This window comes from Ruditapes philippinarum, unplaced genomic scaffold (genome assembly GCF_026571515.1).
Source record: "Ruditapes philippinarum isolate M1 unplaced genomic scaffold, ASM2657151v2 ctg386_1_1_1_1, whole genome shotgun sequence".
In the NCBI taxonomy this organism is placed as follows: domain Eukaryota; kingdom Metazoa; phylum Mollusca; class Bivalvia; order Venerida; family Veneridae; genus Ruditapes; species Ruditapes philippinarum.
Genome location: NW_026862271.1, coordinates 403,916 through 431,403, shown reverse-complemented (window position 1 = coordinate 431,403; position 27,488 = coordinate 403,916). Strand labels below are relative to the sequence as shown.

General features: G+C 32.1%; 2 protein-coding genes across 2 annotated transcripts; one reads left to right on the top strand and one right to left on the bottom strand.

Moving 5' to 3' along the window:
• Nucleotides 1-292: 292 nt before the first annotated feature.
• On the bottom strand, nt 293-16,209 carry LOC132718523 (alpha-soluble NSF attachment protein-like). The gene is made up of 8 exons (XM_060702232.1): nt 15,995-16,209; nt 13,806-13,885; nt 12,977-13,093; nt 11,931-11,977; nt 10,393-10,526; nt 8,182-8,266; nt 7,337-7,510; nt 293-4,041 (listed from the first exon to the last, which is right to left on the bottom strand). Exons 1-8 carry the CDS (start codon nt 16,084-16,086, stop codon nt 3,895-3,897), a joined length of 876 nt encoding a protein of 291 aa, XP_060558215.1. The 5' UTR covers nt 16,087-16,209; the 3' UTR covers nt 293-3,894.
• On the top strand, nt 16,201-23,007 carry LOC132718524 (uncharacterized). Its single transcript, XM_060702233.1, has 4 exons — nt 16,201-16,360; nt 18,514-18,631; nt 22,056-22,122; nt 22,828-23,007. The coding sequence occupies exons 1-4, from the start codon at nt 16,322-16,324 to the stop codon at nt 22,907-22,909; spliced, it is 306 nt and encodes a 101-aa protein (XP_060558216.1). The 5' UTR covers nt 16,201-16,321; the 3' UTR covers nt 22,910-23,007.
• Nucleotides 23,008-27,488: the final 4,481 nt, after the last annotated feature.

The following is a 27,488-nucleotide window of genomic DNA, read 5'->3' as shown; positions in this document are numbered from 1 at the left end:
TAGCAACTTTCCAGATTTACCTTCACTATTGAAAGTAGACCTCAGATGCCCCTTTGTGCATTATTTCAGGACTACTGACCTTCTGTAAGCTAGCTGGTTAACTGCTTCACTCTCCCTTACAGGATTCTAACCAACAGCGGTGAGAGGCAAGTGATTTGGAGTTGGCGTCATTTACCAGCATGCGGGATGGACTATATTTACAATATAACGAGTCTTCATGATGGTAGTTTAATCACAGAAAACTTTTCTATGAGTAGACTGTGAAGATAAGGTCATTGAAAATACAGCAAAGCTTAATATACTAACATTTATTAAAATTCAATGTGAAAAAAAGTTGCATAACAACAGTACTATTTCTATCTGGATAAAGGTCAATAATTTATAATGTAGCACTGAAAACGTTAATTTTACCACACACAAAATAATGTTATACTGGTATATAGACACAAACATTTAACCATATCAATGATTTTGATAAAATATGAATTTCACATTAAATATGGGTATAATACATGTATAAAGTTTGCTATTTCATATCAAGATCAAACTTGTTCAAGTTTCATGTAAATCTCTGATGTGCTAGCCATCTCTTAACTTTCTAAAACTCTTTTTTCAAAATACTTTTAAATGTTATATAAACTTCATATTTGATAAATTGGAAGAAATTATTACAGAATTTTGAAACATGATGTCACTTTTAAATATACAATAACAACATTCACGTTATACATATACTTTAAAGCTGCATGTCTCCAGATGAGACAAAATATTCAAAGAAAACAAAATGTACTAATATTTGAGAAAATAAAAATATTCAAGTAAACATTTACATGTAATGTGCGATTAAGACTGATTTTACAGTATCTACAACCATATTTCTACTGCCTGACTAACACAGTAAGGGCTATTTTTGCATATTTTGACCTCTTTTTGGTAATTCAAGTGAACTGTAAGTGATGTTTGCAAGGTGTAAAATACTTTCTTTGTTCACTTCATAATATTTTACTTTTAAATACATTTTTAAAATTAAAATTTCCATGGAAAATAGCATGAATCTGGAGGCATGCTGCTTTAAGAAGATCTATACACAAGGTACAGTCTGTAGGTGAACTGTTTTGAAATCAGTGCTCAAACAACTTTCAAGCAAGGAATTAACCAAAAAATTTATCTTACTTTTATGTACAAGAATTTTTTAATAAATCTTTAAAACAAACCACCAAACATGGAGTATTGTCTTACAATAATAACAATATACACTCTCTCAATTAGCATAAAGTTACATAATGGTTTCAGATTGTTTTTCATTTTTGGGTAAGGGGACAACACTGAATTGGAATGTTAGGGTCATCCAAAAAATGTTTGTTTTGCAGTAACACAACCTTAACTTTCCTTACAATACAGAGGTAGTGAGGCACAAATTCATTCCACAATAACAGAAAAAGAACACAAGATGTGCTCATAAAACCTAATAAACCTAACTGCTCCATCCTAATTATGTTTCTAATTTTGACACTGAAGATAAAGGTCAATTAGAGAATTAGAGATCAAAGACAAATTTCTGAGAGTTGAAGTCAACCTCTCAGTCAGAAGTATATTAAGCCTAAGTTCTAGCCTACTAAATAAAAACATAATTGTGCTAAGACTGTTGACAGACAGACAGATGGATAGGTTATTAATCACATACTCCCAACCTATCAATTGATGCAATGCCATTTAAATCTTGTCAGAATCTTTAAGAACACATTCAGTTCTGTAAACTATGATATACTTTAAATTTTGACAGACTCAGTTGTGTATCATGTAAACAAATAATTTTTGGACTATGACCTTTGTTATACAGGGAATTATCAATTGTTTAAGAAAAAAAACTTCCATGACAATGATTTTAACTTTAATGCAGTGTTATCTAATTAGAAATAATTATGATACTTAATTTACAAAATGAGACGATTCTTTACCTAACAAATTACCAAGTCAAGAGCCTATATATGTATATATTTCATATGTTATTTAACAAAATGCAGCAAGTCCAAGAGTGAGGTTACTACAGGAAACAAAACAAAACATCTTAATAAACTGACTAGCATGTACCAAAGTCAAGGCCACAAAATGGCTGCTTTACCTCAAAATATAAACTAAATCAGAGAAAAAGATGTCTAAACAATTAATATTTTGTCATATTTCATTACTGTCCTTATTAAAGCAGCTCAAAGTAGGAGAACATAACAAAATTTAGTCTGCCATAAATAAAGAAAAGGACTTTTGATCATAAGATAAAATTCTAACTACATAATTACATGTTTAGTTACAATATTATACATGTATGTTAATCAACAAACATGGAGAAAAACGAGACTTTCTGCAAAAAAAGGTTCACAATATTCTTTTAAACACTTGTCAGACAACTAAGCATAATAGTGCATTAAAGTAAAGTATAAAAAAACAGTTTTAACACCTCATATTCCTATAACCAAATAAGAAGAATTTAGTGTTCATATCAGTCAAATCCTAACCACATAAAAGGCTATTTATGAAACTTACATATACAAAGTGATACATGTATAAAATAGCAAAATTAGCACTTTTCTTACAAAGTAAGACATTTTGAAAGTTTAATGTAAAAAAATTGTGATTTCTCCCCCTGTCAAATTAAAACTTCATTTAACTTAGTAAATTTTCCTTTATTTATTTAAACTATTATACTTTTACATTTCCTTTACAAAACCAGAGCAATGCTGATACATTTCTCTACTCCCCTGTGAACATTTTGGTATAACCAAAACACAATACAGGTAGATCAAATAATGTTCTTTACACTGTATCGTGACACAAACAAACACAGGTTTTATCAGGGGAAAATGCATTAAGGTGAACTATCAATTTCACATAGTCTTATATACATCTACATCTGCTGTTGTATACACAACACTGTTTAATTATCATTAATCAATGTGAATATTGCACACAAGAAGCATTCAATATTTAATAATATACAAAACAGAATATACAATTACCAAATTTTTGCAAGTTGATATTATATGCCAAATGCAAAATGAAAAATTCAATCACAATTTTATAAACACCTTACTCCCGTAAAAGTTATTAATTTCTAAAAAAAATTTGCAAACTTAATTTATATCTCTTTGCCAATTGTTATAGTTCAAGTATGCACATTTACTGTTGACTCCAGATAATTATCAAAAATTCTTCGACACAAAAAGTGTTTCCCTTTCCATTCAAGCATTATGAATGTTAATTTCATCAAATGATTAGATTTTTATCTGTTACAGGTAACATGCCATACTAATTTGTATTAAATTTGTTTAAAAAAAGGTTTTGTGGTTGACATAGTTACAATGTTACATTCCTGGAATAATCAAAATAATATCAACGTTTTTTACTAGCTGGTATTCAAAAATCTTAAATCACTACAAAATATTTAATATAAAAATTCTAAAGATTAACTACAATGTAAATTAAAATTTTAACAAATTGATAGTTTCAGGAACAAGAAAAAAAAGTAAAAAAAAAAGCAAAATTTTATGTTAAAGATTATTTTAAACAGAAGGATGTTATAATGTTTTATGACAAGCTCTCACACTAGTCTATCTTCTCCTTCTCCAAAAACACATTATAATTAATGGAAGTTCACGACATCAGTCCTGTACAGTCAAAACAAATAAACAACAACCGCGATAACTCAACACTTACAATAACATCTCTCACGACCCTCCAACCACCTGTTTATATAGTGTACAGTGTATATCTGGAAAATCATATTCACATTGCCATATTACTTTAAACATTTATAGACAAATTTTTATATTATAAATTATTTCATAAATTTACAAATCAACCATCTTTTAGTCTTTAAATTGGTTCAATGTTCAGGTTTTATTTCAAGTCATCGTTATTTATCCTCTTTTTCACACGCAGTAACATTGTAGTAGTCCATTGGTCTAGTCGAGATATTGTATCATATTCTTTTATTGCATCGGTAAAAGCATCAGCATCTTCATCCTCGCATGCTTGTGTTAACGTCTGTAAAAAAATTATTGGCATGAAAACATATCGGTGCAAAAATAAAGATACAGAAGGCCACATTAAATAATAATTAAATTATACAAGAGCCCGGTTTGAGCCGGGTGATGCTCCCCGAATAGGTTTTGGACACAGGAAAGTACACCTCTTGTAGTTTCAGAGTTATGTCCGTGGAAAAAGTTCAAAGTGCAATAATTCCAAAATTGGGCAAGGCAGAGTTACTGTTCTTTGCACTGCACTTCTAATCACTGTGATCTATCAACCTAAAAAGTTTCTTGTTGATATCTCTTATGGTTTCAGAGTTATGTTCCGGACAACTTCAAAAAGTAAAAATAAACAAAGGGCAATAACTCCAGGATTAGGCAAGGCAGAGTTATGATTCTTGTGCACTGCACATCTACCCATTGAGATATATCTACCTACAAAGTTTCATGTTGATATCTCTTACAGTTTTACAGCTATGTCCAGTACAAGATTTTTCTAAAAGGGGAGATAATTCAAAGTTGAGGCTTAACAAAGTTATGGTTCTTTTGCACTGCAATTCTACTCAATGAGATCTATCTACCTACAATGTTTCATCTTGATATCATAGATAGTTTAAGAGTTATGTTCGGGACAATGTTCAAAGTGTTGAAATTAACAAAGGACAATAACTCCAAAATTAGGACAAAAAGAGTTATTGTTCTTATGCACTGCACATCTACCCATTGAGATCTATTCACCTACAAAGTTTCATGTTGATATCTCTAATAGTTTTAGAGTTATGCCCCGGACAAGATTTTTCTATAAGGGGAGATAATTCAAAAACCGGGCAAAATAGAGTTATGGTTCTTTGACACTGCACTCCCCCTCAATTCCCTCTACCACTGTATGAAGTTTAAACAAATTATCTCCAAGGGTTTTCAAGTTATGCTCCGGACAAGACAACGGACGGACAGGCGGACAGACGGACAAGGCGCCGACTGTATCAGTTACTAAACTGTGCCATGAGTTCTAAACTTTTTAACTGTAAATTTCATCTTTTTTTAACACCACCAACCAGTTTCAAATACATTTATGTATTACTTAAATCTCCAGTTCTTTTCTTTTTTTAATTTTCTTGTACTGATGCACACCAGTACAACAGATCTACACAACTACTCAACAAGGGTGCCATAGTCACAAAATACGCCCGTTTACGAAAGCTTTAGATGGAGATGGGGGCATTATGGATAAGTGTTATCTAGCAAGCAAGTTTTTATTCTTGGCACTGTGTTGTTAAATGAACCTTAAAACAAATCAGTAGGGAAGATATGCACAGGATGTGTGACCTTAACCTTGGTCGCAGGGACCTGAATTTTATGCACGGCACTCAGCCTCACAATGATGAACATTTGTGCCAAATTATATTGAAATCCCTCTATGCATGTAGAAGTTTTGCTCCAGACAAGCGTTTTTCTATGAGCTCTAACTGTGACCTTCACCTTTGACCTAGAGACTTGGTTCATGTGCAGGGCACTACGTCTCATGGTGGTGAACAATTCTATAAAGCAACATTAAAATTCCTCCATGCATGTAGAAAATATGCTCCGGATAACATCTGGATATTTAATCATCTCCAGTGACCTTGACCTTGCAAATATTAACCTAAATTAAATTGGTCACACCTGTAGTCATGATAGTTACCATTTGTGCTACAATCCATCAATAAATGATTACTAAATGGTCCCTATACACATCTTCAAATTTTTATCTGAACTTTGACCTCTATGTGTAACCTTGACTTTGGTCGCAGGGATCTGAATTTTGCGTGCAACACTCAGTCTCACAATGGTGAACATTTGTGCCAAGTTATATTGAAATCCCCCTATGAATGTAGAAGTTTTGCTCCGGACAAGCGTTTTTCAATGAGCTCTAAGTGTGACCTTGACCTTTGACCTGGAGACCTGGATCATGCATGGAGCAATACATATCATGGTGGTGAACATTTCCATAAAGTATTATAAAAATTCTTCCATACATGTAGGAGATATGCTCCAGACAAAATCTGGATATTTCACCATCTTAAGTGACCTTGACCTTGCATATATTGACCTAAAGTACATGTGTCACAGCCATAGTCATGATAATGACCATTTGTGTTACAATCCCTCAAAAAATGATGATTAAATCGTCCCTATACACATCTTCATATTTTTATCTAAACTTTGACCTCTATGTGTGACCTTGACCTTGGCTGCAGGGACCTGAATTTTGTGCGCGACACTCCGCCTCACAATGGTGAACATTTGTGCCAAGTTATATTGAAATCCCTCTATGCATGTGGAAGTTTTGCTCTGGACAAGCGTTTTTCAATGAGCTCTAAGTGTGACCTTGACCTTTGACCTAGAGATCTAGTTCATGTGCGTGACATGGCTTCTCATAATGGTGAACATTTCTATGAAATTTCATTAAAATCCCTCCATGCGTGTAGGAGATATGCTCCGGACAAAATCTGGATATTTCATCATCTTTAGTGACCTTGACCTTGTATATATTGACCTAAATTATATGTATCACAGCCATAGTCTTGATAATGACCATTTGTGTTACAATCCCTCAATAAATGATGACTAGATGGTCCATATACACATCTTCATATTTTTATCTGAACTTTGACCTCTATGTGTGACCTTGACCGCAAGGACCTGGATCTTGCGCGCGACACTCCGCCTCACAATGGTGAACATTTGTGCCAAGTAATATTGAAATCCCTCTATACATGTGGAAGTTTTGCTCCTGACAAGCATTTTTCAATGAGCTCTAAGTGTGACCTTGACCTTTGACCTGGTTCATGTGCGCTACACTGCTCCTCATAGTGGTGAACATTTCTATGAAGTTTCATTAAAATCCCTCCATACAATTAGGAGATACGCTCCGGACAAAATTGGACGCCGCCCGCCCGCCCGCCCCCGCCTGCCAGGGCGTTCCATAATACGTCCCGTTTTTCAAACGGCGTATAAAAAAGTTGTGATGCAGTATCTATAACATTGATAGCTTGATATATTTCTATTTATAGCTCTACATTATAACCAAACATAATGATATGAACAATCTTCAAAAAAAAATAACCAAACATAATAATGGGAACAGTTTTCAAGAATAATAGCCCTGCGAGATAGATGATTGGACACAAGTTTGTGGAATTTTGACCACATGTTTCAGAAGAACAGTTGTTATAACTTACTGATTCTTGACACAGTATGCTGTACAAGTCAATGGACACATCAAAGTAGTCACAAATATAAAAACGGCAATATTAAGTTATATAACATACCTTTAATAATTTACACTCTCTAGCATCTGAGAATGCTGGGAAAAGGTCCTCATATTTTTGTAGATTTTGCTGAGCATTAAGCACATCTATACAAAGATGGCATACAGCAGCTCTAAAAAAGTGATCTTTGGCACTGTATTTCAGTAATGAATTGTCCATACATGACATTGCCACCTGCAAGTTATAAATACAGTTACAAATAATTATTATACAATAGTTAAAATAATAGGAAAATGAAGAAATACAGCACGACAACACCAGTGCTGGTTCGGAACTTGAAATTATGTATTCCCTACTGGTTATAGAATTTATATTTCCTAAATAATTTCTATTTCATTTTGGTTGGTATAAAAGCCACACAAACATTTCATAACATATATGAATAATTTAAAGCATTGTGAAGGAAGAACTTGGATAATTTCATGTGTATTATTTCATACATTAAGGGGCATTAAGTTAGGCTGTTACAGTGATAGATCAGATTACAACTGCTTTCTCAAATATTTTTGTTTAAAATTTTATAAGACAAAATTTTAGAGGATTAAAGTACATTGTATGCTTTAAGATAAAGATATTTTAATTTCTGTGTACACTGAAACAACATATTTTCATGGCACTAGTTAAACACTAGTTAAGTATTTGAGTTATATATACACGTTAAAATCTAGGACTGTAGTGAAAGCTTGCATAATACTTAAAAGTTAAATTCAACAAATTATGCTAGTGGTGATAGTTAAAAACCTACTTACTTTATGGACATTTTTGTATTTGATTAATAAGTCAAAAAAAATTTTAATGAAAGAAGAAAGCAAAACTGGTAAGTGTATCAATAGGAAACGACTCACCTCTTCATATATTTCAATAGCTCTGTCATATCTCTCTAACTGTGCAGCATACTGGGCTACCTTTAGTAAACATTTGTTAGCTGAGCTGAAAAACAACACACAATAAATCAGTATTTTATGCTTTACGATTTGACTTACAGTTAAATCCTAAGAATGACATAGAATTTACGATTATTCCCTTCTTAACCTTACAATACTACGAAAATGATGTGTAAAAAGTTGTGAAACATATATAAGTTTAGATATATAGTCTTCTCTGGAGATACTGTGCAGTACTCTCATAAGATTTTTTTTGTTTGTTTTGTTTTGGGTTTTACTTCACATTGACACAGTATAGGTCATATCAGCTTTACTGGTGGAGGAAGACCTCAGGTGCCCTTCCGTGCATTATTTCAGGCACGAACGGGCACCTGAGTAGAACCACTAACATTCCCTCTCATAAGATATTGCCTCACTCTGTACATGCCCTAATTTGCATATATAAACAACCAAAATGTTGCTGCCATAAATCAAACTTTGATGTGGCTATATATATATATATATATATATATATATATATATAATATATATATATATATATATATATATATATATATATATATATGCATTTTATAGTAAAGATGCAACAGTTATACCAGTAAAATAAATAAATGACAATTTTTTTCTTTACAATTTGGTAAACTTCACTAATATTTCAAATAATCGAAACAACATAGCCATAGAAGCAAAATATGGGCTACACAAAACAGTGAAAAAGCAAGATGGCAAAAATTCTTTAATCTATTATTATATATGTTTTTTATTATGGTATTTAAAGCTATAATGTTAGGTATATATAAGTATCAAAATCTATTACAATCGGTTAAATGGCTATAATCTATTGCAGAAGCTTGGTGAAAGAAGAAAATATATCTTGCTTATATGTGCTTACTCACATACTGGCAAGTGCTTACTCACATACTGGCAAGTATTTTTATGTCTTTTCTTTCATATGATTCATATCTACTGCAAAGTTAGTTTAGTATGACATGGCAAAGAATGTATCGTAGACAAACCAGTTCTCAAACCTCTAAGCATTCAAGAGGTTTTTAGTATCTAAGCATTCAAGAGTTTTTTAGTATAAATAAAGATGTTTTTCTGTAAAACTTCTTTACATATGTACACTTTAATCTTTATGTAAAATTTGGCTAAAATTCAACAATTAAAAAAGCTTTATTTCCATCTTGGAAAAGCATAACCCTCTTTTGTAAAACTGACCTAGCCTCTTAAAATGAGCCGTGTCACAACAAAACCAACATAGTGCGTTTGCGACCAGCATGGATCCAGACCAGTCTGCGCATCCGCGCAGTCTGATCATGATCCATGCTGTTCGCTATCAGTTTCCCTATTTGTTATACGGTTGAAAAGCGAAAAGCATGGTTCCTGATCAGACTGTGCAGATGCGCAGGCTGGTCTTGATCCATGCTGGTCCCAAGCCCATTATGTTGGTTTTGTCATGATGCGGCTCAAATAAAGAACCTAACCTCTAATCCCGTCAAGTATCTCTGAAATTCTACAGTTTAGTTTAGCTAATGAAGTGATTGTTATATGAATATCACATGAAAATAAAGTACCCTACAGGATGCATGTACCTGATTTAAAATATTTTTGTCTATAATATTCATTTTCACAAATAGTTAATGGTGTATTTACAGGACTTACAAAGGTAATAGCAATATGTATGTATGAAATTACGCTGAATAATAAAATATGTAATGTAAATATTTGTTACTTTGCACTGTTTCCATTTGAAAGCAGCAGACATGTCTGTCAGAAACTGAGCTTTTATGCACATAAACTGAAGACATCAAAATCACTTCTAGTAAAAAAAAAAAACAACAGTTCATGAATGAAAGGTTTGAGAATAGGTTGGGTGTGAGATTAGGCACTTTTTTGCACATTTTCAGGATTTTAACATCTATATCATATATACATGTGTATGTATTATGACCTGATATCAATACCATGATAGCCAGTCATAATGATTAAATTCTTTAACCACTTGTCTATTTCTGACTTTGCAAGTGTGTTCTATGAAAAAGCCTTTTCAAATGTTTGCATAAATGTTACCCCTACCTCAATCCAACACCTAGGCAATGTTTCTGCCATGTCCTTGCCCAGGCACTTATTGACAACACTAGACCATGTAAGACAATGACAAACTTTGCGTACCTGTTTGATTCCTCTCCCTTGTAGTAATCTGCTGCTTGCTGGTAACTAGAAATTGCTTTATCCATATCTGCTAACTCTGACTCGTAAATCTCTGCTATAGTAACATGATGTTTAGCTGCTATATTAAATCTACCCTGTAATTCAACATACTTACATTTAACATAAAAACATTGACATTTAGCTGTTTATCTAGTAAATCACATTTTGGCACATATGCAATTGTTTGATATAAAACTATTTTTCTATACTGTTTCATTGTAAAAGTTTTCTATTTTTCAAAAAAAAGTAAAATGATATTTGTATATTTTGATATTGCTTGACTGCTTAAGAAGGAAACAAGTCTTGTAATTGGGCCCAGTAAAGGAAACATGACCTTTGACCTACAATTAAGACATGGTTGCCATAAAGAGAGTTGCGAGAGTAAAGAAATATTAACAAACATTTTCTTATATTTTCAGTATACTTATTTACATGTATCCATGAATAAATGACAAATTTACAACTACTAGTACTAAAACATAACTATCTGGTAACACAAGCATCAATGCACTTTTACCAAAAATTCTTAAACTTACTTTAGATGTATAAGTGTGAGCTTGATCTTTGATCTGGAGACCCGATTCTTGCATGCAACACATTGTCATTACATAAATGTCAAACACATTAATGTATATTTAAAGAATGGACACAGTTTTATTAAAAGTTTGTTTCATGTCTAAGTGCAGGCTTTTTTTCCTTACACAAATCCTATTGGTAAACAAAGACATTCCCTATTTTTCTCACCAATTGAGAGCAAGACATTCTCAATAGCCAGTCTGTATTAATATTTTTGTTGATTTCTTTAGAAGAAGTATTTTTGTTCAAAATGAAAAATCCCTCAAAATTACTTATACATGAAAATAGGATTTCAAAGGCTACTTGTTTGTTTTGTATTTCATATTTTCTTTAAGTTACTCTAAAATTCCCAATTTGGACTTTTAGAACATTTTTACCTTATTCTAACATCTTTGGAGGCACTTCAATATTAATGAAAAAGAGGTCTTTAGTGTGATAACAAACCCCAAATCATAACAAATATGCTACACCTTTTTGGAAATTATTTCAAAATCCATCTATGAATAAGAAAGTTATGAAAGAGAATAAAGCGAGCAGACAGACAGACACTTCTTAACCTATATGCCACCCTTTGGGTGCATAAAAAACATTTTACATACATGTATACAATGTAGTGTGCATTATATATTTGATACTGTGTGGAAATTCTATATATACAAAATGTACACTGTATTGATTACTTGACCCTAAATATTGTGAAAATAAAACAATAGAACCTCAAATTTCTCAACAATGCTTCAACTACACTCTATAAATATATTTCCTAACCAACATCCTGGTAACTTTAACTGTCATTGTAAAAACAAAGACTGTATAATTTTGTAGTTATTGATAACATATTACATAATATAAAACTGTGTGATAATAAACTGCCTCAATTACAAAAAAAAAGAAGTTGAAGAATAGATAAGAAACTTGCATACCATATCAGTGTATATTTCAATGGCCTTGCTTAAACAATTCACAGCCTCTGAAATATGACAACAACTTAAAGTTATAATCCCACATGTATTATAAACTAAATGAAATTAATGTGACATTATGTTAATCCAAGTGTGGTGTTGAGGTCAAATTCTAAATAACTTCAGAATTTGCCATCATTGTTTTTCATGTTTATAGTCTAGGTCATGTGTATAATCAATAACACATGTGACTCACAGAAACAATACAAAATATCCTTCAAAATTAGTACTGTTAACATTTAATTGATAAAAAGGATGAGCAGTCATTTAAACAATTTAGGCAGTTGTTATATTTTTAAATTTATGCTAAACATTTTTCATTATCAATTATTGGTGAATGACTTTTGTAACAGTCAATCTTTTTTATATATACATATGTATAGCCAAATTCACCTGAACTCAACAATGAAAATAAAAAGCATAATGTCACTTTAATTAACAATACTCTTACAATAGTCTATATTGACTTATTTCTAACAATATAGTGGTGAACTATAGCAAGGCTTGAAGCATATTACATTGGTACATTGAACCATTAAAATCTTGAATACAATTTTATGCTTATTGTAAGCTGTAGATACTACCAACAACAATGAAATGCATATGGCTATAAAATCTGAATTTTCACCACAAAGATTATATAAATGTACGCTGATTGTTGTTGTTTCTATTATATTACATAATTAACACCACAAAGCTAAGCGAGCCTGTAATATAGTACATTCTGAGCAGGTATTTTAGTGTTAACTTGTTACCCTAACAGTGACACTATAGATGGCTACAAATTTAAAGAAGGGCCACCCTGTTAGTTACATAGATTCAGCATGGTCAAGATGTAAGCTACATGTCACCTTAGTGCAAAAACTGATTTAGTATCATTTACTACCATTAAATTTAGAAGGACTTATTCTGTTATTGCACTAAGGTGACACATCAGATTATCTTCAAGCTACTTCCCTTGACCAATTTTAATGCATATACAATATATATTTATAAGTTGTGGTCACCTTGTGGATCAGCTTTTTTGTAAGCCCCTCCAGCATCAACATAATGTGTGGCTGCCTCATGTTTACTCCCAAGTTGTAACTGTAACTCAGCTGCTCTACAAAAGCACTGGCCGGCACCTAAAATCATAAAACATTCTTGAAAATTTGCCATATATATGGTTATCTCCATTAACATTATTATATAAAGAATGTGTAAAACGTTACTTGACTATCAGCAGCAAGAGCTCTTCTCAACTAGCCACTTTTCAAACAGGCAAAGTTGTCTAATTTATAAAATCTAAGGTGGTTATTCTCTACCTTTGCTCACACCAGCATTTACCTATTTACCTTATTTTTAATTTATACACCTAAATGAAGTATTTGGTGACATCATCCATTAAAATTTGAAAAATAGAAAATTAACTATTCATTAAAACCAAGATTTTTATCATTTTGTGTATAAAGCTATATCAGGACGCCTGCTATAAGTAGAATGTTTGTTTATGTCTTCAGTAAAACCATACTAAAGCACCTAAATTGAAAGAATTATGATCTTCAAGCTCTGATAAGCTCATTTCGCATTCTCAAAAAAAATTGTGAAACCAATTTAAAATAGAAGCTGAATATTTTGAAAAATCTTGTTTTGATTGATTTTTATTAACTGTTGATCAGTGCAATATTGCCAACACAGTAGTATGTTACATTTTAAAACAATATTTGTCAAGTACATATTTGCCAATGCTAGATTTACTCCCTTAAACTACATGTATATTGACATATTTCCAGCTATTTCATATCAATTCTACATGTATTATGTATGACAAAGGCTAAACAAGAAATCATATGTTACCTGGCCATTTTTTAGCCATCTTAAAGGCATTTGCACCCCTAACAAACAGTTCTGCAGCCTCTTCAACTTTACTACCTCCACTGAAAGTAAAAGACAATTTTCATTCTCTTTATTTACTATCACAAAACTTCTTCCATAATCATTATCATGAAAAAACAAACAAAAACTTGGATGCATTAACATTAGCAGTCTCTTTTTCCACATTCTTTTGAGGCCAGAGATCTTTGTAGACTGTCGATTTGCAGGCTCTTCTAAAGTGGAACATGAAAACTTTTATTTTGCTAATTTACTGTTAGTGTTTTATTAATTTTACCTTCAGCACTTAAATATTTTTTTGAGCACACAGTAGACAAATTATAGGTAAAACGAATTTGATTGTCTGAGTAATGCAAACAATGACATTTCTGTAATTGAGGACTCCTCACATTTGAATCGGGACACAACAATCTATTGGCACTGAATCCAGGACAACTCAGCCCTAAAAATAACTCGACGCCCAGGTCATCTCGTCCCAATTACAACTCAGACTATAATTACTGTTATTACTTATATTTTTATCATTATCACGTTTATAGACCTCTACTTATGGATATTTAAAAAGTCTTATTGATGAAAGTATGTGAATTTGTAGAAGGAAGAATTTACAAATTATATACATACGTATGTTTTGCATATTTCAGATCTATGTTTGTTTTTGTTTTTTGTAAAACACTTACAGCATTGGTCATTATAAGGAACAAACAATGTTTAAAATAATTACAATTACTGTCACAAAATTCAATCTAAACACTTTATTTATGGATCAATCATAAAACATCTTGTATTGAATTCAATTTAAAATCTCTTTTCAACAAAGATAATTTCAAACAATATGCTGTCAATTTTTCATCTTAAAGAAGTGATTTTTTTTCCAATTTTCAAAAAAAACCTGTGGCTTTCTGAATGGGAAAATATAGCGCATGAAATCTTAAAAGGGAAAAATTAAATACACCCATAACACTTTCAATATGATCTACTTAAATAACCGAGGTATATCGAGTGAAAAATACGAGTTGCTTCCGTTTATCTTCGGGTAAAATATGTCCCGCTTATGCTAAATCAATACAAAATAAGCAGTTTTTAAACTGCTAGTTTGTTGTGATTAAATGTCCGATTTTAAAATGTTTTACACCAATAAAAAGCTTTGGATCTTAGCTTTATCACAGTATTAACTTCAACACATCTTTTGACTACAAAGTATTTAAATTAAATGTTAAACCTATCATATGTCAGACCATTTTACATACGATTTATACAGAGAGATACGCAACCCGTTATCTTTACTCGAAATACTACTGATAAGAATAGCCTGTCGTCTGCTAGTTCTGAAAGTGTTTATCGGTGTATTCCAACAACTGAGAATAATAGTTTATAAATTTTCAATTTCAGTTCAATTTTACATGCATGGTTCCACAGATATACTATTCAACTCCATGATGGTTTGTAGCAGCTCTAGGCTATCTACAGGGACAGCTTTCTGTCTTCTAGCTGATACAATTGAGCTGCTCTTGTGAAGGATGTGGGCAGGGCACTTTAGGGGAAAATATTAGCTTGTTTAGGGGAAAATGTACCTACTTTGGGCTAGGGGAAACAGCATTTATTCGGCTGTAAAATTCAGGGCAAAAAATCACTGTAAAGAGTCTAGTAACTAAACAATCTATATACTAAAAGGTTTTAAATACTAATAGAGCTGAGTGCTGAGTTGTATCAGTCACTCTAGCCAAACAAATTGTGTTTAGGGCTTTTTATTATACAGACGATGGTTTTTATTGAAAAGATCAACATCAGCTGTGTAATATCATTTTGAAAAAATCGGTTGGTCCTGCAGTCGAAATATTGAGACTAAATTGACCTATGCCTAGCTGCACCATGCGAGATGATATTGGGCTGAGTTGACAAATTACTATTGGCACTGCGTCTAGTGTAATTAAAATTTGGTAAAATGAGCAGATGAGGAACTTATCGCTATCACTGAGGTTTTAACAGTTTACTACCAGCTGTCAAAGAACAGTTTTACAAATGACTAAAACATACAATCAAAAGCTGTAACTTGAAAAGATATGTTTATTTCAACTAAGGCTATTGAATCAAACAAGTTTGACATAATGATAGAGCTCTAAGCAAAACTAATTTATGTAGATCTACATTACCCAAACACTGATGCGAAAAATCCTTTAGACGATTTTAATTTTTTCTCCGCTTCTTCTACAAACTGTAAAGCCTTTTGCTCTTGGTCTGCCATTTTTATTTGAATCGTGTTTGAAATGACATGTAATTCTTAAAATATTGATGAGTTGGTCACCACCTTATTTACAAATCACGACACATGCGCTTTGATCACTTCCGTGTTTGAAAATATTTACTTTAAAATAAAACGCACCGTGAAAATAATCCGCTAAATTCTCTTGTTATTTCCGGTACCGTAACATAATGTTTTGTAACAAGTTACGTTGAAATATATCGATATCTTGAAAACAATGCCCGCTGATGGAGAATTCCGATTCGCTGACTTTTTTGTATGTTTTAATTTTCTTGTATATTTTACAATTTTAAGATGTTTATCATAGTGAAAAATATCATCAATAAAGTAGCATAGTAATCGGATATATACAAGTCCTTGAAAAATGACACATACTTTTCAACACATAGAGCATTTGACACCCTGTAAATGACTAATTTACCGGTTATCTAATAATGATCAACGTTAAGCATGTTGATTGGCCCCACCCCCTACTTATCCCAAATACTCTAAACTGCAATATGTTCAGTTTTAACCCAACGATTTAGGGCTTTTTATGATATAGACAATGGATGCTCTTTGCTAGCCCAACAAATTGTGCACTTTAGGGCCTTTTATTATATAGTTAATGGTTGCCCTTTGTCAATACAATAAAAAGCCCCTGAAGCACACATTTTAGATCAGTTTGTTTTCCCAATCTAATTGGCTGAGACATAAAGACAGACATCTACACTGTATGTTATATGAGATTATAAAATCAAAATATCAAAATATTGAGACTATTAAACAGGTAGGAAAGTTAACAACAGAAAGTAATATGTTATTATTGACATATCTGTGTATCCTTGATATTTGTCAACTGATATCGATATATCGTTGATATGCTTTGCACTGAATCAGTGACAGCTCTAAATCACATACATTTGTAAATGGTTATGTTGATGACAAGTATGATGATGATGATGATAAAGCGTAATCTTAAGGAGCCGAAATGACTGTATCCCTTGGTTGGCTGCTTTTGACAGGTTCATCTGTAGTCCTTAATGATAATTATACAGGTGTTTATAAGTTTAACATCCCTAAGCCTAAATCTCTCATTTTGAAGAATTTTCATGAAAAATTCTTGATGCACTTTATATCAATCAAATTTAATGAAATAAGAAATATGTAATCATAAGATCTTAACAACCTTTTAACAACTTGATTGTAAATTATAGCTTAAAAATTTAGATAATTGTTTCCTTAATAGTCAGATCATATCTCTATCATTCTCATTATGTTAGAAAATAATTATGAAAATAATAAAATCAAAATCAAAATATATAAATAAAAGAATAAGGGGGGGGGGAAGTGGAATGCCTTTATGTTTCAAATTAGGGGAAACAGTTTTACAGTTTTGGGAGAACCGTCGGGGGGGGGGGGTGGGGGGCAGGATATAGGTAAGAAGGAAAATAGTCTAGAATTGGTTTTAGACAGTGTTGGTTTCTGACAGTGTAGGCAAAGTGAATCAGTGAGAAAGTTCTAATCATTGTAAATATCAAAACATGTTATAGAGTGTAAAATACTAGTGGGTAAGCTGAACAATTCTTAATACATGATGATTAAAGTATTGGGTGTCAGTGCTTTTTTTCAGGGCCAAATTTTGACCCCATTCCCCTCCTCAAAAACTATAAATTTTGCTGAAAAAATTATATTTTAGAAATTAATTTATCAATACTGCAATAGTGAGACAGAGAAGTACATTGTTGTTTAAAAGAATATTGGTATTACAGGTATATCACTATTTTACATAAAATGGACTGTTTAATACATTTCTGAAATTTCCCCTTTTTCCCATCTGCAACTCAATTTTCTCTCTCCTTAGACCCTGCCACAGAGCCACCATTCCCCCAAAAAAGAACTGTTACAATGTAGGTACATGAACAGTTTTTTTCTTATTTAGAAGATATAGCTGAAATTTTTGTTCTTTGCCATTTTTGTAACAACTACTTTGTTGAATGTTTACTTTGATTGCATCTTAATAAGTTCACACAAATGATCATTTAGTTAAAGTACAATGTAAAATATTTGTACAGTCCCACTTTTCCTTAGGAAGACTGAGGGGAGGGGGTTAGGAGATCATGACCCTCCCTGTGATCATTTATATTCTGTAAGGGAAAATCACACAAAAACAAGTGCAATTCATCATGATTTTGACTCTTGGACCTTGGAAAGTAGTTTAAACATAATAATTATTAATCCTATGCAATATGCATTACCTCTTATCAAAATACTTCATTTTACATTTTACTCTGTCACAATAGCCTGTTTATCCAAACCTAATTTTGTACACGTCTTCAAATGCCTAAAGATACACTATGCATCTATCTAATATAAATACATTTTAATGTTTATAATATAAAGACAATTTTGTTCTTTTTTTAATTACAGAAGCAGATGTTTTTCAGAGAGCTGCATAAAGCTAATAAGAGTGAATGTGTACAGAATGGTGTAATCAATGGGCTCATGATGTTTATAGCAGGCTATACAGCTGGTTATGCCTATTATTGTAAGACATTTGAATTATAATTATGTATTATACTATTTAGAAAAATGAAAACAAAATTCAGGTAGATTTTGACATGATTTGGGTAGGTTATTAAAAAGTATAGATATATAGTGATTAAACATAAGCAAGTATATATGTATTACATCCCAGATCCATCAAATAGGATATTATGAAAGAAATATACCACAAAGACTACATACAATGTAGATTGTTTCATGAGAAGAATATATCCCTAACTTGTGCCTGCGCATGAGATGTCTTCTTGAAATACTGAAAAGCTTAATAGTAAAGTCACCATATTACCTATACTCTGACAATGTAACTTTAAACCCAACAAGAAAAGTAATATAAATGTACCACCATTTCTTGTTCATCTGTGAATTATGGTTACTTATTCTCATAACAAATTTAGGTGTTTTAGGGACATATGTTTCATTTTTACAGCTTCTGATTTTTAGTTGAGGCAAATGATTAAATCATACTTTATCATGGATTCCTTAAATAGAAGATAATGAATTTAAATATGCAGAAAGTGAAGGAATATTGATTGATAGTAAAAGATTATTGGGTCATTGACTGGAACTCTGAGAGTGATTGATATTTAAGGAATAAAATATCATGTTGATAGTGGAGTATAGTTAAGGAGTATAAAAGTGTTAACAGTGCAGAATGGATATTTGTAGAAAGTGATTGAATATTGATAGATAATGAAGAGGTATTTGTAGAAGTGATTGAATATTGATAAATAATGAAGAGTGATTTGTAGATAGTGATTGAATATTGATGAATAAAGAGAAGAGGTTTTTGTAGCTAGTGATTGAATATTGATGAATAGTGAAGAGGGTTTTGTTGATAGCGATTTAATATTGATGAATAGTGAAGAGGTATTTGTAGATAGTGATTGAATATTGTAAAAAGTGAAGAGGTTTTTGTAGATAGTGATTGAATATTGTTGAATAGTGAAGAGGCTTTTGTAGATAGTGATTTAATATTGATGAATAGTGAAGTGATATTTGTAAAAAGGGATTGAATATTGATAGATAGTGGAGAGAAATTTTTAGAAAGTGATTGAAATTTGATTGAAAGTAAAGAAATATTTGTAGATAGTGATTGGATATTGATGAAAAGTGGAGAGGTATTTGTAGATAGTGATTGAATATTGATAAATAATGAAAAGGTATTTGTATATTAATGAATAGTGAAGAGGTATTTGTAGAAAGGGATTGAATATTGACAAATAGTGAAGCGGTATTTGTAGATGGTGATTGAATATTGATGAATAGTGAAGAGGTATTTGTAGATAGTGAGTGAATATTGATAAATAGTGAAAAGGTATTTGTATATTAATGAATAGTGAAGAGGTATTTGTAGATGGTGATTGAATATTGATGAATAGTGAAGAGGTATTTGTAGATAGTGAGTGAATATTGATAAATAGTGAAAAGGTATTTGTAGATAGTGAGTGAATATTGATAAATAGTGAAAAGGTATTTGTAGAAAAGGATTGAATATTAATGAATAATGATGAGGTATTTGTAGAGAAGGATTAAATATTGATGAATAGTGAAGAGGTATTTGTAGAAAGGTATTGAATATTGATGTATAAAGAAGAGGTATTTGTATATAGTGATTGGATATTGATGAATAGTGGAGAGGTATTTGTAGAAAGTGATTGAATATTGATGAACAGTGAAGAGGTATTTGTAGATGATGAGTGACTATTGATAAATAGTGAAAAGGTATTTGTAGATTGTTATTGAATATTGATGAATAGTGAAGAGGTATTTGTAGAAATGTATTGGATATTGATGAATAGTGAAGAGGTATTTGTAGATAGTGAGTGAATATTGATAAATATTGAAAAGGTATTTGTAGAAAGGGATTGAATATTGACGAATAGTGAAGAGGTATTTGTAGATAGTGATTGAATATTGATGAATAGTGAAGAGGTATTTGTAGATAGTGAGTGAATATTGATAAATAGTGAAAAGGTATTTGTAGAAGAGGATTGAATATTAATGAATAGTGATGAGGTATTTGTATATTGATGAATAGTGAAGAGGTATTTGTAGATAGTGATTGGATATTGATGAATAGTGAAGATGTATTTGTAGATAGTGATTGAATATTGATGAATAGTAAAGATGTATATATAGAAAGTGAGTGAATATTGATAAATAGTGAAGAGGTATTTGTAGATAGTGATTTTAAATTGATAAATAGTGAAGAGGTATTTGTAGAAAGTTAACTTAAAAAAATGTTCAAAGAATTTAATTCCAAGCAGAACTCTGGTTGCCATGGCAACCGAATGAAAAAAACTTAAAATATCTTCTTTTAGTTAACCGAAAGAGCTAGAGCTTAAATATTTGGCATGAAACATAATCTAGTCAGTGTCTACCAAGTTTATTCAAATAAATGCCACGGGGGGTCATTGATTTTCCTTATTTGTATATAGTAAAAACAAAATAGCTAGAGCTTAGATATAAAGCATTAACAACATTTTCTAGTGGTTGTCTACCAAGTTTGTTCAAATAAAAGCCCTTGGGTGAAAATTGGCCTTGCCCCAGGGGGTCATTGTTTTTCCCTATATGTATATAGTAAAAACTTAAAAATCTTCTTTTAAAAACCCCAAAGAGCTAGAGCTAAGATATTTAGCATGAAACATCTTCTAATGGGTGTCTACCAAGTTTGTTCAAAGAAGGGCCCTTGGGTTAAAATTGGCCCTGCCCCAGGGGTCTTTGATTTTCCTTAAAAAAATATGTGTATAGTAAAAACTTAAAAAATCTTCTTATAGAAAACATAAAGAGCTAGAGTTTAGATACTAAGCATGAAATATCTTCTAGTGAGTGTCTACCTAGAATCTGAAATTTGTTCAAATAAACACCCTGGGGTCAAAACTGGCTCCCCAGGGTGGGGGGGGGGGCTTATTGTTTTCCCCCTTTATGTATATAGTAAAAATTCAAAAAATCTTCTTATAAAAACCTCAAAAAATCTTCTTATAAAAACCCCAAAGAGCTAGAGCTTAGATGTTTATCATGAAACATCTTCTAATGGGTGTCTACCAAGTTCGTTCAAATAAAAGCCCCAGGTTTAAAATTGGCCTGAGCCAAGGGGCCTATATACAGATGAGTGATTTCAGGGCCATCATGGCCCTCTTGTTTGTAGATAGTGGTTGAATACTAGACTGGTTGAATACTAAATGTAGAATCAATATACATGTACATGACATTGTAATGGTGTTATATGGGTAGAGTATGTCTAAAAGATAGTAAAATCATATAGGTTGATAATAATTGAATTTGTTTTTAATTTAAAAATTAATTTGTCTATTGCATTATCTACAGTAGTTAATTTAAATAAGAATATGAAAATTTTATTCACCATTTGTTATTGTTTATATTGACAGCTCTTGTTTGTATTTCAGACAGCCCTAAAAAAGCAGTTTATGTGTTTGGTTTACCAGCTTTTGCATTTACAGCTGTTGCAACTGTGTAAGTACATTTATATCAATCCATGAACAATTGGTTTATTCCTAGGCAGCACAATATGGGATGGCTAAATAGTTTGATTCTGACATTAATTTTGAATTTTATGTTGAGAAAGCTAGCCATCAAGTTTACTAAACGTTTTAGTTCTACATTCTTTGCCAGCATTTGTGTGAGGGGAGTAAAGGGCTTTCATTATCAGTTATACTAGAAAATTGTCTGATGTCTTTGTTTGTTTTGGCAATGGTATGACTTAATACCCAGTACCAAAAAGGACTGAAATAAAACTTAGCATTTGATTTTAGTATTTTTTAACAAAATAAACCATTTTTTAGTTAGATAGATACTGTAAGCACTGGCTCAGTATGTAACATGCACTATTTCAGACGGAAATAATTTTAATTTTAACTTTGTGATGTCAGTTTAAGATTTAGATTTCATATCTGCTTTTGTTTATAGTTTACAATATTACTTGTTCCGAGTTTGTATATACAGGTGAGCGATTTCAGGACCATCATGGCCCTCTTGTTTATATTCATTTTTGACAATGGGTTCTCAAGTTTTATGTAGTTTAAAAATTTGGCTTTACCATAATTATACTAGATGTCCAGTAATTAGTATAATATATTGCAATATAATACTATTACAATGTATTATAATTCTGTTTGTGATAACTATGGTAGTGAAATTTTCCATTCCTTTTTATTTCAGAATAATATGTGACACAAATAATGCAGTTGAGAAACCTTCACAACAACAACATCAACAACAACTGCAACAACAAATAAAATGATCATGCATTAATCTTTGAGCTTATTTATTATATGTATTTGTTTACTATTGTCAGTATTTTGAAAATTTTTATAAATGAAATAAAAGATCGATTGTCTATTCCTTTGTCTTTCCTCTTGCATACTTCAGATTGGTCCTCGTCCTCAAGATTTCTGTTGACAAGGTTTATTACTCTTAGCTCTGGCATTGTTTTTGATGAACTTTCAAATTCATGCCAAAATGTTGAGTATGTTTTAGCTCACCTGAGCACAGAGGTGATCTTTTGTGATGGCAGTGTGTTTGTCGTTCCATCAATCAACGTAAAAGATTTCTTTAAACAACATCTCCAAAACACTTGATGAATTTTGAACAAATTTTACTGGATATCTCTACAAAAGTTACATAAATGGATACAGTCTTATGCATAAATGTTATCCAGCTAGCATACGCCGCATCGATGGTCCTACTTGGGTGCGCGTTTGTGCCTGAAATAATGCACAGAATTTAGGCACCTGAGGTTTTCCTCCACCAGTAAAGCTTAAATGTCGCCATATTACCTATACTGTGTCGGTGTGATGTAAAAACCCAATCAAACAAATACACAGGTCACGGGAGCTAAAATAGATTTTAAGATAATTTTTAATCTACAATACCCATAGTTTAAATATTTTCCATGTGGCAGCACTTTTTGGTCCTGTATATTTTTTGTATAAACCATGCCATATACCCGATACGTCTTTTTTGTGAAACTACAATTCCATGAGCTCGGATATTAATTTTGGCACATAACGTTTCCCAGTAGAAATCCTATAAAGTTATAAAAGTCGTGCCCTTGAGGTAAAAATGACTATGTCCTTAAAAGTGGGGTATTTAGTTTACATAAACTTTGGATTGTAATGTAGAATCTTGGACCTTGTTGTCCTCTTCAACAGTTATATAAATCATGCCTCTGTGCTCAAACATGACCCTGTCCCAGCGGTCACTTAATTGTCCCCCGCCTTTTCGAAGAAAAAAGGGGGATATAGAAATAGTCTCCGTCTGTCCATCCGTCACACTTTCGTGTCCGGTCCATAACTTTGTCATTTATCAAAGGAATTTGATATAACTTGGCACAAATGTTTATTATAATAAGACGATGTGTCATGCTCAACAACCAGACCCCTACCTCCAGGGTTAAGGTCGCACTTGCTCATTCAAGGTCAACATTGTCTATTTGAGGGTATATGTTGTGTCCGGTCCATAACTTTCTTATCTATGAAGGGATTTTGTAAATACTTGCCATAATTGTTCACAATAATGAGACGATCTCTCATGCAAAAAAACCGGTCACCTATCTCCAAGGTCAAGGTCACACTTGGAGGTCAAATACTTGCATAGTCTGTTACAGGGTATATTTTGTGTCCGGTCCATAACTTTTTCATAGATTCAAAGGATTTTGAAACATACTTCGCACAAATAGTCACTATAATAAGAGGATGCTGTCATGCGCAACACCTATCCCTACCTCCCAAGGTCAAGGTCACACTTGGGGGCGTCCGTGCACCGTGTGGTTAAGGTCGTTTGGACTTCAAACAACTTGCCCCTCACCGCTGTGGGGTTCGAATCCCAAGACAGGGAACTTTGGATTCTTTTAATGTGAGGAAGCTATCCAGCCTAGCTAACGGAACGTCGGTGGTTCTAACTCAGGTACCCGTTCTGTGCCCTGAAAATAATGCACGGAAGGGCACCTTGAGGTCTTCCTCCACCAGTAAAGCTGGAACGTCGCGATATGACCTATACTGTGTCGATGTGACGTAAAACCCAAAACAAACAAACAAACAAGGTCACACTTAGAGGTAAAAATAAAACATAGTCTGTTATAGGGTATATTTTTTGTCGGATCTAGAACTTGTTCATAGTTCAAGGGATTTTGAAATAACTTGGCACAAATAGTCACAATAATAAGACGATATGTCAAGTACAACATCTGCACCCCTACCTCAAAGGTCAAGGTCACACTTAGAGGTCAAAGGTTAACAGAGTCTGTTATATGGTATATTTTGTGTCACGTCCATTACTTCTTCATAGATTAAGGGATTTTGAAAATACTTGGCACAAATAGTCACAATGATTAGATGATATGACATGCATAACATTTGTGACCTACCTCCAAGGTCAAGGTCACACTTAGAGGTCAAAGATTTACATAGTCTGTTATAGGGTATATTTTGTGTCCAATCTATAACTTATTCATAGTTCAAGGGATTTTGAAAATACTTTGCACAAATAGTCTCAATAATAAGACGTTATGTCATGCACAACACCTGCTCCCCTACCTCCAAGGTCAAGGTCACACTTAGAGGTCAAAGGTTAACATGATAGATTTTTAAATTCCGTGTTTCATTTTAATTTTTTTAACAAATTTATTGTTACATTTGCAGATCTAGCATTGATCATAATTTTGGACTGAATGTCCTGAGATCCATTCCTCAATTTTTTGAAATAGCACAATTTTTTGCTTCATATAAAACTTCCCGAGGCGGGGGTTGTGGTAACTCTGTTACAAATTCTTGTTTATATAGACTTGTCATAGAAAACACAAGATTGTCTTCATTTTTGAAGTAGATCTATACAACAGTCATGCCCCTGAGGTCAAAAATAGTAATGTCCTGAGTGCACATAGTTTTAATTCACTTAAAAAAAAGTTTTAAAATAATTTTCTCCTTGTGCACAAAGTTAAAATATTTTCATGGGAAAATAACCTTTGGCTCTCTAAAAAGAAGTTTAACCATGCCCTTGTTTTCAAAAATGGATTAACCCCAGAGGGGCACTTTGTAAGGGAGGGAAAACAGAAATTTTAAAATATATTAGTATCTAGTGTGAAATTACAATGCCAAGAATTTAGATTTAAGTCATGAAGCAATTTGCAGTTGGCATCTACAAAAGTTATTCAGCCTTGGGGTAAAAATATGAAAAACCTAATGCCACCTTATTTTTGACTATCACTGAAATATAAGAATTGTAATCCTGGTTCATCATCGCCCTCTTGTATAGACTTGTTTATAGAAGCAATAAGATTATTGTTTTATAAGAAAACATGATGTTGATAGACTTCTAAGTGAAAGTGAAGTGAAGGGTACAGTTTAATATAGATTACCTAAAGACTGTTATAAATCGTGTCTTTATAAGATTCATTTACATGGTATGTTCTTTTTGTATTAATTGGTAAAAAAATAAATTGAAAATTAACACCACTTTTATATATTTGTTTTATACATGAAGTGATCTGGGACATGGAGGTATGTTATGCCTGGACATTGTAACAATAAAGTTATGTTATCGGAAAACATAAATATTAAAATAACTATTTAGAACATCAAACATTGTTTCATGCGAACGGTTAACTTAATAAATACATTAAAGTATTAACAAGTTAAACATTTGATGCGATCTAACCTGTCTTATGTATAATAATGCATAAAAGAATTGAATACAATCACAGGCACATCGAGACGTCTTCATTGGTTATGTGTAGGTTATATCTGCCCACTCAACGGGGAAAAAGTCATCAATCAACAATACATTCATTAATCAATCTTGTCTTTAAAAAGCAGTCTTGAATCGTTTTTGAGTATCTTGGTGGTATTAGACTGACCGTTGAAAGTTATGATTAGTCCCTGATTGTTACAAGCGATGTATTGAATGGCAATATTGACTACAGTCTATACTGGCAATTATCTCAAAATTACTGCATTTTAAGGCATTTACTAGTCAGCAATACAGTGCGTTATTTGTAGATTTATTATTTAAGGTGTGAACCGATAAGTATTTCAAATAGCTTAAAATATACATTGTAGAGCAAATATATAAATATAAATATTATAAATATAAAGTGAAAATGCCAAGGAAAGAAAAGTTTTAACAACCTTGAATGGGTAAAAGTAAGAGATATCTGAGAACATGTAGAAACGAGTCTTTCAGAATGTGCACCTAGAAAAATATCTCACTGCAAAAAACAAAGGGCTTTATAAAAAATCTTATAGATTGGGTTTTTACCAAACTGTTGGATGATGTAATATTGGGTTTTTTTTATGTAACCCCCTTTTAAAAATGAAAAAGTAAACTAACTTAACTCTTAAAATATTTTATAATTATTTTTTAAAAGTTAATTTTCGTATTTCAAAAATATAATTTAAAAAATAGTCACTGGGTGTTTCCGGAAAACATGTTGCCAAAATTATTTGGGGCTATCTGGAATTCAAAAAAAGTCATTGTCCCACAGAAGAAAAGAGAATCAGCGAGAGTTTGAGAAGAAAGAAATAAATTTTAAATAAATAATTTTAAGGAACACAAAAATTGTTGAAAATCTTGGGCAAAAGGGAAAATGCACCTAATTTCTTATTCAAACGCATTGTTCATGTGGAAAGTTTGAGTTCTGCTGAAGCCGGTGCTAGGAGCTTTGCAATCTCCCACGCAGTGATCTCCCTCTTTTCAAATTTTGTGGTGTAAACCCGGGGCGCGGAGTTGGGGGCTTTAAAATACCACCCTTTATCAAAGAAAGATTTCAGTAAATTAAAATGGGAAACCTTTCATTTGTTTTTCCAAATTTTAACGAATGGATT